This window comes from Spermophilus citellus (assembly GCF_964194105.1).
Source record: "Spermophilus citellus genome assembly, chromosome: 4".
In the NCBI taxonomy this organism is placed as follows: Eukaryota; Metazoa; Chordata; class Mammalia; order Rodentia; family Sciuridae; genus Spermophilus; species Spermophilus citellus.
In genome coordinates this window covers 217,142,560-217,160,942 of record NC_138185.1, presented here as the reverse complement: position 1 = coordinate 217,160,942, position 18,383 = coordinate 217,142,560, and the positions used below count along the sequence as shown (strand labels likewise).

Sequence of the window (18,383 nt, the reverse complement as noted above, 5' to 3'; positions counted from 1 at the left end):
TTAATTCTTTTCTCCTTTTTGTTCATATTCTTTAGATGTTTTCTTTGTTACCATGGGAATTTCCATTAATGTCCAAAATTATAACACTCTAATTTGAATCTATAACAGCTTAACTTAAATAATATACAAAACTTGCCTTCTTCATACTTTTGACCCCTCTCTCTGATATTAATGCCACAAATTATCTTTATGCATTGTGTACTCAAAAACAGACTAATTGCTGTTTTTATGCATAAGCCTAGTATTATGATAATACTAACTAATAATTGCCCTGCTATTTACTTTTACCAGAGATCTTTATTTCCCCATCCAGTTTCAAGTTACAATCCAGTAACTTTTCTACATTTCTTGCAAGGCAGGTATGTGGTAATGAGCTTTCTCAGCTTTCTCAAGGAATGCTTTAATTTTGTCCTAATTTATTTTTTTAAATATATTTTTAGTAGTAGTTGAACATAATACCTTTATTTTATTTATTTTTATGTGGTGCTGAGGATTGAACCCAGGGTCTCGCACGTGCTAGGCGAGCACTCTACCACTGAGCCACAACCCCAGCATCAATTTTGTCCTAATTTCTAAAGGATAGTTCTGCAGATACAGAATTCTTTGTTGACAGTTTTTGTTTTGTTTTTCTTTCAGTGCTTTGAATATATCAGCTAGATGGATATTTAACCTTTCTGAGCATCTGCTTCCAGCTGCCTAAAATCAGGTTAATAATGTTTACTTCATGAGTGTTTGGGTGAAGGTTAGATGGGAGAATATAAGCAAAATACCTAAATCAGTGGTGGGAACCTACTAGCCCTTGATCAATCACAGTGAATATAACTCATGTCTTCAAATAAGAAAACTGAAGCCCAAGTGAGTGTAGTGGTACACACCTGTAATTCCAGTGACTCAGGAGGCTAAGAAGGAGGATCACAAGTTTGAGGCCAGCCTCAACTACTTAGCAAGATCTCTCAAAATTTAAAAAAAAATTAAAGACTTGGGGACGTAATTCAGTGGTCAAGTGCCTCTTTAGTCTGCCTCCTAAGGCACCATGGTCTGCTGACCCAGAGGCCATCATGACATCTAACAAGCATTCTTGATTTGGCAGATCCTGGCCATACTGAATGATGTCACTTGCCCTGTATACCTGTCTTCTCTGGCTGTCCACCAGTGGCCTCTGGACCATCCAGGCTGAGGACCCCAATGCTGCTATAAGCACGAAAAGCCCTCACCGGGACCTGGCTCCAATCAATGCTGATTTTGCCTTCAGCCTGTATAAGCACCTGGTGGCCTTGGCTCCTGACAGGAACACCTTTATCTCCCCAGTGAGCGTCTCCATAGCCCTAGCTATGCTGTCCCTGGGTGCTGGTGGCCACACACGGGCCCAGCTTCTGCAGGGCCTGGGCTTCAATCTCACGGAGACATCTGAAGGTGAAATACACCAGAGCTTCCGGCACCTCCAGCACCTCCTCCGGGAGTCAGACACCGGCTTGGAAATCACTATGGGCAGCACCTTGTTCCTTGACCACAGCCTGGAGCTGCTCAACTCGTTCTTGGAAGATATCAAACACTACTATGGGTCAGAGGCCTTGTCTGTGGATTTCCAGGAGTGGGCTGGGACCAGCAGACAGATCAATGAGTACATCAAGAATAAGACCCTGGGGAAAACTGCAGACGCGTTCTTAGACCCGGACAGCCCGGCCATCCCCGCCCTGGTCAGCTACATCTTCTCCAAAGGTACTGCCTCCTCATCCCCTCTGACAAACCCTATATCCAGGGCCAAGAACAGCAGCAGCCATCAAAATCCACTTTGGGGCAGAGCCTTTGAATTCCCAAGTTCACACCTGGGTCTCCATCTTCACCGCAGGTGGCTGAGAAGATGGGATTATATCATTTGGCAAAAATCAAAGTGACAGAAAAGCAGAGTGATTTGCCCAGATTCCGGGAGGCTGGTTCAAGCCCAGACTGTAACCGGGGACAGAGTGGCCACCCCAATGTCTGGGCAGAGCCCTGGTAGTGAGGCACCCCCTGGGCTAGAAACCCCTGGGCCTTGCAGACACAGGCTTCCCTCAGGTCCCCTGACGCTCCCAGAGCCATCCTGCCCACACAGAGCTCTCAGCCAGCTCTGACAAGGCCCACCTGGGCCACACCTCCGTCCCCACCAGTTCAGAGCTGGGTCTTCCAACATGCTATTCATAAAAATCTCCAGGGAGACTTGTTAAGATCAGACTCCAGAGCCCTCTCCAGGCCTGCTGAAGTAACAGACTTCCACAGGGAAACCCTAGAGTTCGTGGCTTTAGTAACGTGTCCCCTCCAGCTTGCCCAGCTGATTTCTATGATTAGAGCATTCGGACACATTATGACTGAGAATAAAATCAACTTCTTGCCCTTGCGATCTCTCCTCTCGAGAACAGCTGATGAGCAGCTCTAATTCCACCTGCAAACTTATTCTGCTGGACGTGTGACCTAGCATATTCGTAGGCTCTAGGGATTAGGACGTGGGCTTATAGGAGGGAGTCATATTCTATCTGCACCAAAACCCATGGCTCTTGTGGGCCCTTCCTCAATTTATCTGACAGCCTAACACATCTTCCCACTCTTCAGGTCTTAGCTAAAAAAGTCACCTCTTCTGGGAAGCCTCCCCTTCCTTCAAAAACCCTTAGCTTCTTGTAACCAGTTTGTCCAGGACTTGTTTTAGCAATCGTCTTTTTATAACATGTAACTGGGACCCCCGTGGCCCAGTTTCACTGAAGCAATCATAGTCAAAGAAATGCAGGTGAAACCGGTGAGAGGAACAAATGGAACGGGTAAGTTCAGTATTCAACTCCCATTCCGGATCCGAGGCCCTTGGGCTTCCTTTGGAGGCTGGTTTGAGAACCTCAAGTAATCTCACTTGCTCTGAGAGGATTAGATGAAGAGTTTACCCTGAATCGGTGTCTGCAGTTGCAGAGCTTAGAGAGGGCGTTCAGGATGGACCAGGCATGGTCCCAAGGTCTCTAGGCTGTGCCCACCAATCGCTTCCTCATGTTCCCCACCCTCTTTCCTTTGTCTCCACCCAAAACCATGAATTTTGGCCATGCAATCCAAGGTCTGCCGTGGGACAGAGAAAGGTCTGCCTGGAGCTATGCTCTGGCCTCCTTGAAACAGCCTCAGCTAGAAGTAGTGGTCTCACAGGTCTTCAGAGCCTGAGGTCCAGGGCAGCCAGGACACCTGGGACCTGCTGAGCTCAGGTCCTCGGTGCTTACCTGACTTGTGGATCCCCAACTAAAGCCAAGAGGTCCTGGGGAGATTTAACCTGTGACTTTAAACATCTTGCAAGAAAACTCAGGGTTTGGGAATAAGTTCAGAAAGTCTGGAGAGGCTCACAGGGAGCCTCTGCAGTCAGGTAGGCTTTGGCTCAGCCTGAGCACCAACCGTCTTCCTGCCAGAGCTGACCAGATCTGCAAAGCCCCATCTGTGAGGGTAGTGGGTTCCCCATTCTGAGGGGAAAAGCAGTCTAGATGGGGACATCATAGTAGAGGGGACCCAAGGTCCAACTGGGGGGAGGGCGGAAATCTGTGACCCCACGAGTCTTCTCACGCTGGCTATGCATCCAGAAATGTGGTCTGGAGTGAGGAGCCAGGGGGCAGTGGCAGAAGCCTCCTACATGGACTGGCCAGGCTATCAGGGCGGGATGGAATGGATGGTCTATTTTCCCAAATCAGCCCCTTCGTCCCCATCTTGAGTCAAAGACTTGAATTCTGGCACCACTTCCAGAACTCTCGGAGCAGGGACCCACTCTGGTCCTACCCCCAAGTTTAAGACCCAGAAGAAGCCTCTCCCTCCTTCCTTGTTTGGAAGCCAATTTCAGAGAGTTCATCCTCCACCCATTTCAAGGGAAAGAGGTTGAAACAGGCTTTAAACCTCTGGGAATGACCAGATCTTTGAGAACCTTCTGGCAGCTGGAGTGGGGCCAACCCAGGCACGTGACAGGCGGCACTGTGGCTCGTGTCAGGCTCACCTGGTGCTCTGGGGCTGCACTTCCTCCCTGCCCCACAGGCCTAGCCCGCATGCACTCTCCCACTTCTTCCCAGGCACATGGACACAGCCCTCCAACCCAGAGAGAACCGTGGAGAAGAACTTCTATGTGAATGAGACGACCACCGTGAAGGTGCCCATGATGTTCCAGTCGAGCTCCGTCAAGCACCTTCTCGACCCGGAGCTCCCCTGCCAGGTGGTGCAGCTGGACCACTCGGGCAACCAGACCATCTTCTTTGTCCTTCCTGATCTGGGGCAGATGGACACAGTCACGGCCGCACTGAGCAGGGACATGATGGAGAGATGGTCCATGTCCCTGGCCAGGAGGTAAGCCCTCCACCAGCACGTGGGTGTCTGCAGTGCCCACGTTCCCAGGCAGAAAGGGGTGCATTCGGTCATCCTTCTTCCTCGGACTCACCCTCCAGGGCTCCCCATTTTCCTGTCTGCTGGGTCCCCACAGTCTGTGACATTTTCCATCTATCAATCAGCACTTAGGTACTTTGGGGAATTCCACAAAGTGAGATTTTTTGCATCAATTTCTTAAAGTGAGCTCACCAACCACCCAGGCCCCCACTTATCTGTTTTGCCATCTCTGTATCCGTCATGGACGGTTCTTAGGTCACTCAGGGGATCTAACCTTTCTTCAATCAATCAATCACCCTGCCAATCAATCAATCAGTAAATAAGAAAGTGAGACCACAGTAGGTAACAAAGGAATAAGTAGCAGAGGACAAGGGTGTGCATGCGGGCGAGCAGTGGTCGGGAGAACCCCCAATGGGTCCCTTCTGTCTCTCACCAGTAATTTAGGTATTGCACCAGGTGCTGAGTATACACCATGATTAAAACAATAAATTTCAGATCCTATTCTGTTGAAAATGAGGTGAAGGTAATCTTTCTCTTTCCACCAAAAGAAATGTCTTTGTGAAAACTCATCAACCTGAATCACATGAATGAGTCATCACTCCTGGAGCCCTGGGGCCTCCCGGGTGCCCTTGGAGAGCTGCCCACACCAGCAGGAGGCAGAAGCACCAGGATGGTCCTGGTTTCTTCCGGGCTCTGCTGCTACCAATTGTGTAGCTTTGGGGGGAATCCCCCAGGGCAGGGGGACCTCTCTGGGTTTCCGTCTCAATTTGGAATTGAAGGCATGGTTTGCAGTTTCAGGTGGATGATGAGTTGAGAGGGAAGGTCACCTGCCCAGACCAGATGTGGGTGTGTTTCACCGGTGTTTCCCGTCCTTGGGGAAAGTCACTTGTCCCAGTCGTCTCAGATTCGTCCTCAACTCCTTTTGAACAGGGCAGCTCAAACATCACACTGGCTGGTGGCCTGTCCCCAGGCCTCCAGGGCTGCTTTTGCTCAGAGAACAGAGGGACAGCACCTCCCCTGCACCTGCCAGGGAGCAGGTGTGCTTTTGCTGACCCACCTGGCTTCAGGCCTTGGGCATCTTCTCTCCCTCTAGAGAACAGGAAAAGGAAGGACTAAGCCTTGATATGACAGAGTACAGATGCCCAGCTCAGCCCCAGGCCCCTCCCGCCCCAGTGCATCCAGCACCTTTGCACCTAGCTTCTCCACACCAGCACCATCGTCCAGTTGTTGCAGAATCTCGGAGTTTCAGCACCCAGGGACCCAGTGGGACATCTGCTCACCATAGGTAGATGAGGACCCTAGCAGGACCTGGCTAAAGTCACACAGTATTAGTAGCACAGTCGCGGCTCCAGGTGGGTGCTTCCTCAACTCCCTGTATCTAGCAGCGTGTTCTTTAGGGACCAAAAGGACATCTCAAGGGGCCATTGTCTTCAATGGCCAGTGGTCCAGCTGTATCACAGGTGGAATCAGCTCAAAAGAATCTTGACAAGGAGAGGACTGCGCAGGTCAGATGAGATCAAGCATGTTCAAGGTGGAATGGCCGTAGACAGGACCGAGCAGTTCAGAGACCAAAGGAGAGGCTGCACATGTGGGAGAAGATGAGGCAGGGCTTGGTCTTTCCCTGTCCTTTCCCCTGGCCCCAGTGAGCAGGTCAGAGTGGGACGCAGGGGCCGGAGGAATCCCATGAGGAAGTAGCATCTTGGTGGGGGAGGTTGTGAGGCTATCTCCAGAGGCCGAGCCCTGGAACATCTAACCTCATCTGCTTACCCCGACCAGCCAGGTGCACCTGTACATCCCCAAAGTCTCCATCTCTGGCACCTATGACCTCAGGGGCGTGCTGGAAGACATGGGTATCGAAGACGTGTTCACCAACCGGGCAAACTTCTCAGGCATCAGCCATGCAGAGCAGCTGAAGGTATCAAAGGTAAATGTCTCAGGAAGCTGCCTTTTCCCTCCAAATTTCACAATAAAAATAATAGCAATGAGTCACACTGAGCCTGTTCATCGACGGGCCTTTAGGTCCCAGGCTGAGAACTACAGGTCTGGTGCAGGCGCTTCCATCCATGGCAGGAAAACACAACCATCCCAAGACCTCACAGGAAGCTGGTGACAGGGGAGAGCCACAACCCACAAGCCTACCCCTCCCACCAGATCATACAGAGAGGACACTGGGAAACTAAGTCGTCATGGCAGAACTCTGAGCAGCAAAAAGAAACAGGGAGTGTGATGTCTAATTGGGGTCACGTTGAGCCTTCTATCTGGGTATATTCATTATCCTTACACTTGATGGTCTGTGTTCATTCATTGGTTCAGATTTTTTTTTTTTTTTTTTTGAACATGTACTATGTGCTCCACACTGTGCGAGGCTCTGGGGATGACTTCTTCACTCAGACACGGCTCCTGCCCTCAAAGCACAGGGCTTTGTGACCACAGTGTAACTGCTCAGGACAGTGCATGCTGGGGGAAGGGTGCAGTCCACGCAGCTCTGGGCATGCCCTCCCTCCCAAATTCTCAGAGTATCTAACACAGGGAGGGTGAAGACTTGCCACAGTCACAGAGCCAGTAAATCATGGTCTGACATTTGACCTTAGCTTTGTCAACTCAAAAATCTATTCTCCAGACCCACTGCAGGGATCCCAATCCCAGCTCAGCCTCTTCCTAGCTTATGGCCGCCTCACAGAGCCACCCAGAGCCCTGGAGTCCTTGCTGGAAAGCAGACTAGATTAGAGCTCCCTTCCCAGAGGCTGCTTCGTGCATTAAATGTCACTTGCTATTTGACTTACCAGATTATGATCTGTCAAAGGCTTTCAGTGTAAGCTCATCAAACATTTTATGGATTTCAGAATTCCTCCTAATTTTGATCACAAGGAGCATATCAACAATCAAAGATTGACATTTTAGCTTCTGCCTGGGCTTTTCCCACAGGGTAGGTACTAGTGCTTCATGTAACTGGTATTTACCTAGCAAGGTGGACAGAGAGTGAGGTCTTCCTCCCCCAGCCTGGGATTGGTAAGGAACACCAGATATGGACACGGAAGCCCAGCTGCACCAGGCTGTGTGACAGCTCGGCCGGCACCCCTCCTAGGGAGGAAGCATAGTTGGGCCCAAGCCCAGGAACTCTAGTCCTGGAGCTGCCACTTACATGAGGATCCAGCAAGTGACCCCTTCAGAATCTCAGTTTCACCTTCCACAAAGCAAAGGAAACAAGAACTCACAGTGATGGGGTGTGGAAGTGCCTGACACACAGTAGGGTCTCACCTCCTGCCTTGGGTGCATTCTAACAGGTGATTCATAAGGCCATGCTACAACTGGACGAGGAGGATATGAAGCCAGCTGCCACCAAGGGCATCCTGGAGCTGGAGTCCGAGCCACTCACTGTCAGCTTCAACCGGCCCTTCCTTGTCATGGTCTTCGACCACTTCACGTGGAGCAGCCTGTTCCTGGGCAAGGTGGTGAATCCAACCTGAGAGCATTGACCCGGGAGCCACAGGACCACCTGACTTTTGGGGAGTGGGAGATTTCCCCTGTCTTCTTCAGGTTCTCCTCCACCCAACCACAGTTATTCCTACCTTTAGCATCTTGTAATAAATAGCTGTCATTGCAACTCTCAGGACAAGTGTGTTTGAGAGGGGAGGCAACAGAAGTGATACCCTTATGAAGGAGTGTTTGCAACCCCCAGGCCTGAGGTCTCAGTCCATTTGGGCAGCCGGGGGTCTCTGATGAGTGCGCTAATCCCATTCAATCCTTGAAAGAAAGTAACTGCCAACCTAGACTACTAATCAGCAAAGTCATCAAAGGTGAATTAAAGAGCATCCAAGATACACAGAAACTGAAGGAACTCATGACTGCTAAGTCAGAATTGCTGAAAATACTTAAAGGATTCCTACCCTAGAAGAGGAAACAAGACAAACACACTCATGAAAACACAGGGGGGAAAAGGTAAGTATTACTAGAGGAACCCATGAGCAAAAGTAAAGAATAAAAAACTAAAGAATCAAACATGATTAATTCAGTGAAGATGAAAAATGGGAAAAGATAAATAAGAAAGAAACAAACAAACATAGATCCTTCAAAATAATCAGAAAAATACAGCAAAATGACAGGAACTAGTACATATCTTTCAAAAATAACCTTGAATGTAAACAGTCTGAATTCTTTAATTAAAAGACAGTCTAGCTAATTGGATCTAAAAACAAAACCCAACTCCTTGCTGTCTAAAGAAATTCATCTTACCAGAAAAGGCAAATATAGATTGATAGTGAAAAGATGGAGAATGGTATTCCAATCCAATGGAACCCCAAATCAAGCAGGATTAACTATGTTCATGTCTGACAAAAGAGACTTTAAACCAAAATCAGTCAAAAGAGACAAATAGGATCACAACATATTGATAAAGGAAGCAATACAACAAGAAATATAATGATTGTAAATATATTTACACTCACACACACATATGCACTAAGCATCAGAGCATCCAATTTTATAAAACAATCACTATAGGACTTACAGTAGGAGATAAGCCTCAATACAGCAACAGGGGGTGAGTTGAGTACTGTCACCAACAGACACACCTTCAGATTAAAGCAATCAGCAAAGCAACATCAGAGTTAAATTACACTATAGGTCGGACCAACTTTGAAGGATATGGGAAATGACAGCTCCCCAAGACTGTGTGACCCGGGAAGAGGAAAAGAGGAAGAAGGCAAAACACTGATCCTTCCCCCAATAAATCCTTTCCCAGTGACAAGACAATCCCTGAAAAAGAGGCAAACGTCAATCCAACAATGGCAGTCCCCGGAACATTACATTCTTTCCCAGTGACAATAGACACCAGAGGAAGAAGCCAAACGTTAATCCTTTCCCAGTGACAGTACAATGGACCCAAAGGGAAAAGGTAAGCTCTGGGTGCTGAGCAAAGGACCCTCCATCCTTGTCCAGTAAAAACAAGTTTCAAATTTTTACAACCTTTTTCCTGAATTCCCAAACTAGCACATTCCATTGGAGTGATCAAGTCACCTCTCAGCGTAACCTATAAAAACCCAGACACCTCCTGTAACCCACAGCCATTATCTATAAAGAAAGTGAGCCCCTCTGATGCCTGACTCTGCTGCTGAATAAAAGGCATTGCTGATCCACGAAGTCTGCTCCCGTCCCCATTATTTGTGCTTTCATTATGGTGCCCAAACCATTTTTGCTTACAAACATGACAGACATCTGCAAACTATTTCTTCTAACAACTGTAGAATACATATTTTTTCATTAGCATATAGAGTTTTCTCCAAAATAAGAGCCAAGTAATAGGATTAGCTTAGATACCCATCAATGTATGAAAGAATAAAGACAATGTGGTATATATACACAATGGAGTATTATTCAGCCATAAAGAAAAACAAAATCATGCCATTCACAGGAAAAATGAAAGCAACTAGAGTTTAAGTAATTAAGTAAATTAAGCCAGACTCAGAAAAACTGCATTACATGTTTTCTCTAATTTGTGAAATCTAGGGGGAAAACAAAGACTACATGAAACTTGAAGGTACACTATTATAGAAGGGAAAGGGAATCACAGAAAAGAGATTTCTTTAAAAAAGGGTCATAGAGCATATGATCAAAGTATCAAAGTACATTATGAGCAGATATGAAAATGTCACAATGAAGCCCACTGTGTTTGCACAGTTCATATGTGCTCTAGTTATAATATAAAGGAAAAAATAAACATAATCAGATTTAAAAGGAAAATTACAAATTGACAAAAACATTGCAAGAGCTTATTTCTCTGACAAGTCAATTATTATCTTTAAAACATTGAAATGAAGTTGTGTTTGGCTCTGGGAGACTTATGGCTGCACAAACATGCACATTTTATGCATCCCCCCAGCCCTCCATAGACTCGGTAGAAGCACAAGTGAGACCACACACAACCTGACCCTTCAAAGTCATGTCAGTACCTGAAATGGGAACCCCAGGGAAGGACAGGCACAGGGGAGCAAAACATTTGAAAAAATAATGGCAACGTTTTTTTCCCCAGATTTGATGAAAGGTGTAAATACACAGGCCCAAGAAATCCAACAAACCCAAAGCAGAAGGAGCACAAAATACCAGCCAAGGTACCGCATAATCAAATTGCTTAAAACCAAGGATCAAAAGAAAAAAATTAAAGCAACCAGAAAACAAACAAACAAAAAAGACACGTTGCATCCAGAACACAAAGATAAAGATGAGTCTCAATTTCTCATCAGAGATCTTGTCAGAGGCTGGAGGGAGGCACCGCCTTGAGAGGTACGCTCACTTCTATGGTCCTTCCTGGGACATGAAGCCTGAAGTGGCCAGGAGAAAATATCAGAGAAGTCCAAACTGGAGGACATTCTATAAAACACATAACCAGTACTCTCCCAAAGGACCTAGGTAAAGAAAAAAACAACCCAGAGTTTCTGGCCCAGATGGACAGAGAATAAGAGGGCCTGAGAGTCAAATACTACAGGTGCTCCTGTGTTGACTCAGGACTGCAGAGAGGACACTGGTGGGACAGTGGGGGAAACTGAGCAATATCAATACAATATAGTATTCCTGTAATTTCCTGGTTTTGATCATTGTACAGTGGTTTGTAATATGGCTGTTTAATGTCCTCATACTTGTAAGCCAGGAGAAGGGTACAGGAAACACTATAATTTTTGCAAATTTTTATGAGTCTATAGTTATTTCTAAATACAAATTTAAAAAAAAAACAAGAAAGCAAGCAAGTCATAACACCATGAAAAGGCGTCTTTAAAGTTCTTAAGGGAAAAAAAATGTCATAATATATTAAAAAAATGATCCTTCAAAAATGAAGACTAAAATTTTTTTCAAAAGAAAATGTGTGGCCTTCATGAAAAAAGTTTTAAAATCAGTTCTTCAGACAGAAACATGATTCTATTTGGAAACCTGGACCAACACAAAAGAATGAAAGGGTAAATATGTGGAAAAAAATATATAAAATATTTCAAAAATATATTTGAAATATATTTAACCACTTAAAGCAAAAATAACAATATATGTGTGTATGCTCATTATTGATTTATTGCTTCTCAGCTGCAAATGTTCCCATCACCATTGCTCTGCAGAAATCGGTCTGCAGGTTTCCAACTGTTCTTTCTTTATAAATTGAGCATGGTGTCAAACTTTGTCAATAGAGGGCGCTAGAGAGACATTGCAAGAGAAATAGTCTTCACCTTTCTGGTCAAGGCCAGAAATATCAGGACAGATATCAGGACATGCACAAATAACAGCCAGTTAGAAAGCACAGTGGAAGAGAAACCCCGACAGCAACAGAGACGGACACGCAGGAATAAATGTCACAAGAAATGTGCAAGATCTACACTGAGAAAATTATAAAACACTCTTTAAAAACATAGTCTCGAACTATTTTTTATTTTATTTTTTATTTTATTTGTATTTTTTATTCCACAAATCTGGAATAAGATTACTCGACATCATCTGCATATCAGCTTTCCCTAATCTAATTTGTCAGTTTGTTAGGATTTCAATAAAAATGCCAACAATTGGGCTGGGGAGGTAGCTCTGTGGTACAGCACTTGCCTAGCATGCATGAGGCTCTGGGTTCCAACCCCAGTACCTTAAAAAAAATGCTTTTTCTTGAAGTTAGACAAGATGATTCTAAAATCTACATAGAAAAGTAAACACACAAGAATAGCCAGGAAAACACTGGAAAAGCCATAGGGGTGGACAGTGGGGAGAGGGAGGCCCGTCTTGACAGATACCATGGCATATGACACAGATTCCTTAATTAAACCAGGGTACTGGTACATGAATAGATAGATAGGCAGACCAGCGAAATAGGTGAGAAAGTCTGGAAATAGACCCAGGTTAAATGGGAACATTGAATTTGAGAAAGAAAAGCTTTTTAAAAAGTAATATTGGGACAGCTGGATGGACATGGGGGGGGACAGAAAAAGGTAAAATCTGAACCATTCCTTGTGCCAGAGGAAACGTGGGTAAATTCCTCATCGTTTAGGAGGAGGACAAGGCTTTCTAACCTCACCTTTAGATCCACAAGAAATTAGAGGCTGATAAACTTGACTACATAAGAGAATTGCATAAGCAAGTCCCAAGACAAATGGAAACATCAAAGAAATGTTTACAAATTGTAAATTGTATCATCCATAGGAGCTAATATAACAAATACATAAGGAACCTCTTTCAAAATTAAGGACAATTTTTTTTTTTTTTTGTACCAGGGATCAAACTCAGGGACGCTCAACCCCTGAGCCACATCCCCAGCCCTATTTTGTATTTTGTTTAGAGACAGGGTCTCACTGAGTTGCTAAAATATTGTTTCCTCTCCGCTGAGTTGGCAAAGGTGTGGGAGCTGGATGGACCACCCCCCAAACCCATCAACTGCATAGACACTGCCCTTCCCATGCACAGCTGGAGGAGGCAGAAGGCCCCGTGGGAGGGGATTGGACAACATACAACGCATGTGTTTCCTAAGACCTGATGAAACAAATTACCACCAGCGGGGCAGCTGCCAACAGCAGAAATAAATCCATGCCCAGTTCTGGAGGGCAGAGTCCATGGGCCAGGTGTTGCCCAGTTCGATCCTGCCAAGACTCTGAGAGCATGTGATCCAGCCTCCGGCTAGCCCCTGGGTGCTGTCGGCAGTCCTCAGTGCTCCTGGGCTGGTGGGCCCATCACTCCCGACTCTGCCTCTGTCTTCACGAGGTTTCCCCAGAATCCCTCTGTACTTCCAAGCTTCCTCTGCCTACCTCTGCAGAGAACAGCTGTCTTTAGAGAAGGCCCTCCCCTCCCTAAGTCCAAGATGATCTCATCTTGTGACCCTTAACTTACTTGCACCTACAAAGACCTTTTTCTAAATAAGGTCACATTCACAGGTCCCCAGTGTTAGTTTTCAGAATATCTTTTGGGGATCACTGTTAAACCCAATGTATTTTTTAAAAAGTACAGATATATTCACCTTCCATCCGGAAATAACACTTCTAAGAATTATTAGCCTAAAGACACAGCTCTGACAATTTTTAAAATAATATGTACAAAGTTATTAATCGGAGCATTCTTTGTAATTACAAAATAGTGGGAAATTACTTAGAAGCCTAAACTTAGGAAATTAGTTCAATGGGAGTACTTCGTAGTTGTAAAAATGAACAAGCAAACCAAGGAGGATATCTACAAAGTGTTTGGAAGAAAAAGAAATCATGAATCTTTACTCTTGTCCTTACATAAAGAAATACAGGAAAAATAAACCAGAAAGTCATTAAATGATTCCCTAAAGCGGTCTAGGGAAGGGGACTAGATCAGAGAGGACGCAGTGGGGAGGGAACGGAACTTCTCCTGTGGATCTATTGATGCAATGTACACTTTTGGAATAATATTAATATTTAATATATTAAAAGGCACAGTTAAATTAACAAGACAATAAAAGTCCTGAAACAGAATAAAAAGAAAAACTCAAACAGGTCTGTATAATATTTTAAAATGCATTCTACTGTCATGTACAACTAAAAAGAACAAATTTAAAGAAGAAGAAGGAGGAGGAGGAGGAGGAGGAAAGAGTCTCATTATCTAAGTGCAGGACTGGGACCATTCATCCCCAAGAATAAAACGCTGCAGACAGATCTTGGTGCCTTCCTTATAGGTTTGCTTTTCCTGCAACGAGTGTAGCAGACACGATGTTATTTATGTGACCTGAGCAGAGAAGGGGATGCCAGTATGAAAGAGACAAGCAACGAAGCCCCCTGCAGGGTTGGTATGAATCAGAGCTATAAACTCATGGTTTCTAGTACATTTCTGCATTATAATTATACCTAGAATAATTTCAACATCTCAATAAAAATATAGAGAGATATAGAGATACAGATATATTAAGAACAGTTATGTGTTAAAAAAAATTAAGAGTCCATGAGTCTGTATTGATAATGCTAATAAATACACCTATATTCACCTGTACCAAAGTTGGGTGGACATATGTTAGACATGGCAAATACAAAATGGAAATTGTTGGGGAAATGTGTGAGGTGGCCAGGAGTGGTGTTGCACACCTGTAATCCCAGCAGTTCAGGAGGCTGAGGCAGGAGGATCTCAGGTTCGAGATGAGCCTGGGCAACTTAGTGAGACCCTCTCTCAAAAATAAATACATAAATAGGACCAGGGATGTAGCTCAGTGGTAAAGCTCTCCTGGATTCAATCTTGAGTACACCCCCCCAAAAAAAATTGTGGGGTAATAAACAAAGTGATGTGTGCCCTACAATGATGAGGCCCTTCATGACGTCTATGTGGATTCAACTGACATGACTGTGGCCATCTTGAATTGTAACCACAGTTATGGCGAAAATTGTAATAAATCACTGAGTCAAACTTAAAGCAGAAGACGAACCATCTTTACTCGCCAGCTGGTGATCGAATTCACCAGGGGCAGGCTGCAAGTCTATACCTCTGACCCCCTCCAGCAGTTTGAGTGCACCTTTTATACCATAAGTAAAACATGTCAGTACATGAGTCATAAGTGGCTGTTGCTATGATTCAAGACCACAAACAGCATGAGATCTCAAATCATAAGCAGAAGGGGAAGTGGGTCAAAACGACCCTAGTTGAGTACAAGTTAAAGAATGGTTACTAACATCTAGACAGCCATTCTCTGACAGGGTACATTGTCCAAGGAAAATGGGAACCAAAGAGAGAACAATTTTACATCGTATAAGAATTGCCATTTTGTGTCCCTAACTTTCTACGCTAAGCACCTATTGATGGGTACGGTGGGGGTGTTCCCAGGGGAGAAGCATTTCTCACATTACCTGGAGTCTAGGGCAAAATGGAGTCTGTTGGGTCATTGCTCATATAGCCTGGTCTATAACACCACCACCCTTGTCCCCGCCAGTCTTCCTGTGCAGTTTCCCAGCGTGCTACAAATAGATCAAACCACAAGTGGAGCTTTACAACTGAACTCCTGCGCCAGCAATGTGCCCAGCCCTCGGATATTAGCTTAAGAGAAACCAGCTACCTTCCATCTGGGATAGAGCTACTTTTGTCCTTCCCAGGATGCACAGCTCTCCTTCTGACCTGACTTGTGGAACCCACTTGGTGTCGCTGCCACCCAAGAACCACACCACACTTCAGTCATTAAGTGGCCAATAAATGGCACTCTGTGCAAACCTGGATCTGCCTGCCCATCTCGGGTCTCCTGGCAATTGGAGCTGGTTCTTGTACACTGGGACTGGGTTGTTCTGGAACCATCTTTCAGCTCCTTCTACTGCTTTTCCTTAGTCCATTTCGTCTTAATGTCCCCGAGAACACAACTCTGTGATCAAGGCAGGAGTTTCTCAGAAAATCGGAGCTTGCTGATGTTCGTGGTTCTCCCAATCTGTAATAAATATCCCCAGAGGATCATACAGGTAGGAGGGGAAATGAGGAGCAACCGGAATGCTTTACCTCCCCCAAGTGGGGCTGTTCCACCAGCTCTGGCCAAAGCTTGGATTTAACACAACAGCCAGTTCTATTTGGGTTTATTATTTGTTTTGGAGGAACATCTTCAAGACGGAGTGAGAAATCGGGCTCCTGTTTATCCAGGAGGGTCACCTCTGCTTGCTCTTTTGAAAGGGATTGGACAAGAACGTGCAGCAGAGCCCCGGTGGCGGCTGCTCACCCTGGCCAAGCCCTGCCTTCCCTTGCGGGATGTCGGAGTCTACGGCAGCTGGAGCCCTGGTGACTGCGACGTGACGAGTCATTAAAGACCTCTGAAGGCAGCCACCCTGGAGAAACCTGAAGTTAGAAGAAAGAACTAAGCCAACCCCTCCCCACAGGCCAACAACTACGAATCAGCTAGAAGATGGACGTGAATGAGAACGGACTTCTCTTTTTTCCCTTCTCTCCATCTGACCACCGAGTGCATGAGGGCTGGCCAGACCCAGCCAGCTCCCACCCAGGAGCTCCGGAAATCACCACCCTGCAGCTTTCCCAGGTGTGAGGCTTAGCAGTTGCCAGCCGCTGTTCAGAGCTCAAAGGTTCAGGTCACCTTCCTTTCTGTATTTTTTATTTGTTCTTTTTAGATACGCAATGACACTCGAGTGTGTTTTGACATATCATACAGACATGGAGGATAACTTTCCATTCTTGTGGAGCCACATGATGTGGAGCTTCGTATATGTATTCATATAGGAAAAGATAGTTCATTCTACTGTCTTTCCTATTCCCATCCCTCCTCCCTTCCCTTCATTCCTCTTTGTCTAATCCAGTGAATTTCTATTCTTCTTTCACCCACCTATCCCCCTCATTGTGAGTCAGCATCCACAGATCAGAGAACATTGGCCTTTGGTTTTTTGGGACTAGCTTATTTCACTTAGCATGATATTCTCCAGTTCCATCCATTTACTGTCAAATGCCATCATTTCATTCTTCTTTGTGGCTGACTAATATTCCATTGTATATATGTACCATATTTTCTTTATTCGTTCATCTGTTAAAGGGCACCTGAGTTGGTTCCATATTTGGCTATTGTGAATTGAGCTGCCATGAACATTGACATGGTTTGGTGACCTTTCTTTAAGACATTCTCAGAGATGTATGGTCTTCATAGCCACTTAAGTCTTCGTGAACTACTTCATTTGTGCCCCCAAAAGGGAATGAAACGTGAATTAATCAACAGAAAGAAAGATCCAGAGCAGCCTTTCGGTGCCATCACTGCAAACACAACTCCATTTTCACTCTAAAGGGACACACGAGCTTCGGTTTTCTTTGTGTTTTTTAAAGAGAGAGAGAGAGAAAGAGAGAATTTTATTTATTATTTTTTAGTTTTCGGTGGACACAACATCTTTGTTTGTATGTGGTGCTGAGGATCGAACCCCGGGCCGCACGCATGCGAGGTGAGCGCGCTACCGCTTGAGCCACATCCCCAGCCCAGTCCCTCTCGTTTCTGCCTGGGGAGTCTGGAGCCAGAGCAGGTGGGGATCGGTGTCTGGGTGTCGCTGATCCGCAGGCGCCTGGGCTGAGCACGCCCCTGTCTTGCGGCTGGTGGAGCTGTGCTGTGGGGCGGGGTGGGGGGGCGGTTGCTGGCCAACTCACCCGACTCAAGGTTCCTTTTCCTTAAATCACTTGCTTCCGTGTGATCTGCACATTTCTGCAAAGACACTGAGCTCCTTCAAGCGGGTGGAGTCACGGTGGCTGCTCTTTGGGCCTATGTGCAGCGAGGGTGTCCCTTCAGAGGGCCAGCAAGCCCCGGGGCGTTTCTGTCCAACTGGCAACTCCGATTCCCCCCTGGCCTCCCGACTGCCATGGCCTTACACGGCTGCCTGCCTTTCTAGAGTCTCTGCCTCCAGCCTCCTCCTCCTCAGTGGATTGTGTCCGCGCCAAAAGGCATTCCACCCAAGAGGACTTCCCCAGCTAGGGACAGCAAAGGAGCTGGGCGGCTGAAGGACGCCTCTTCAGATGGCCCTCTGGGGGCAGCGCAGTCAGCCTGACCAGGGAGCAGCCACTAAGCGCCCTTTTCCTCAGAGCTGTTTGTGCCAAAGATTGTGCGGCCACCTGACCCTTGGGCCCCAGCCAAGACCCACGGCGGGGATGAGGCCGTGAAGCCACCTGCTAAGCCGCTGGCTTTGGGTTCTGATTGCTGGGCGCCCTTCTGCACTAGAAGTAAATTCTTGCCTTGCAGACAGAGCTGACTGTCTCTGAGTGTTTATTTCGGCTCCTGGGGGGCCCAGGACCCCTGATTTCCAACAGGAGGTGAAATGATCGGGTTAGGAGAGCCTTCAACTAGTCAGTGTGCTAACCCACCAGTGTGGTTAACTGGGTGGTGACTACAGGCAGCTAGGGAGTGGCTCAAAGAGGCAGGCCACCACACTCCTTTAGAGCATATATTTTTCCCGTGTGAGGAACCTTCTCTCTGCTTCCTGATTGTCAGGTCACACCCCTCCGCCATGATGCTCTGCCTCACCTCAGGCTCAGAGCCACGCAGCTGGTTGACTATGGACTGAGACTTCGGAACTGTGAGCACAAAGTAAACGTTCCCTCCTCTAAAG

At 46.2% G+C, this 18,383-nt stretch overlaps 1 protein-coding gene across 1 annotated transcript; it reads left to right on the top strand.

The window, feature by feature from the left end:
• Positions 1–1,106: 1,106 nt before the first annotated feature.
• On the top strand, positions 1,107–7,829 carry SERPINA6 (serpin family A member 6; the record flags this gene model as incomplete). Its single annotated transcript, XM_081293285.1, has 4 exons — positions 1,107–1,719; positions 4,056–4,326; positions 6,139–6,286; positions 7,647–7,829. The coding sequence occupies 4 exons, from the start codon at positions 1,107–1,109 to the stop codon at positions 7,827–7,829; spliced, it is 1,215 nt and encodes a 404-aa protein (XP_081149411.1).
• Positions 7,830–18,383: the final 10,554 nt, after the last annotated feature.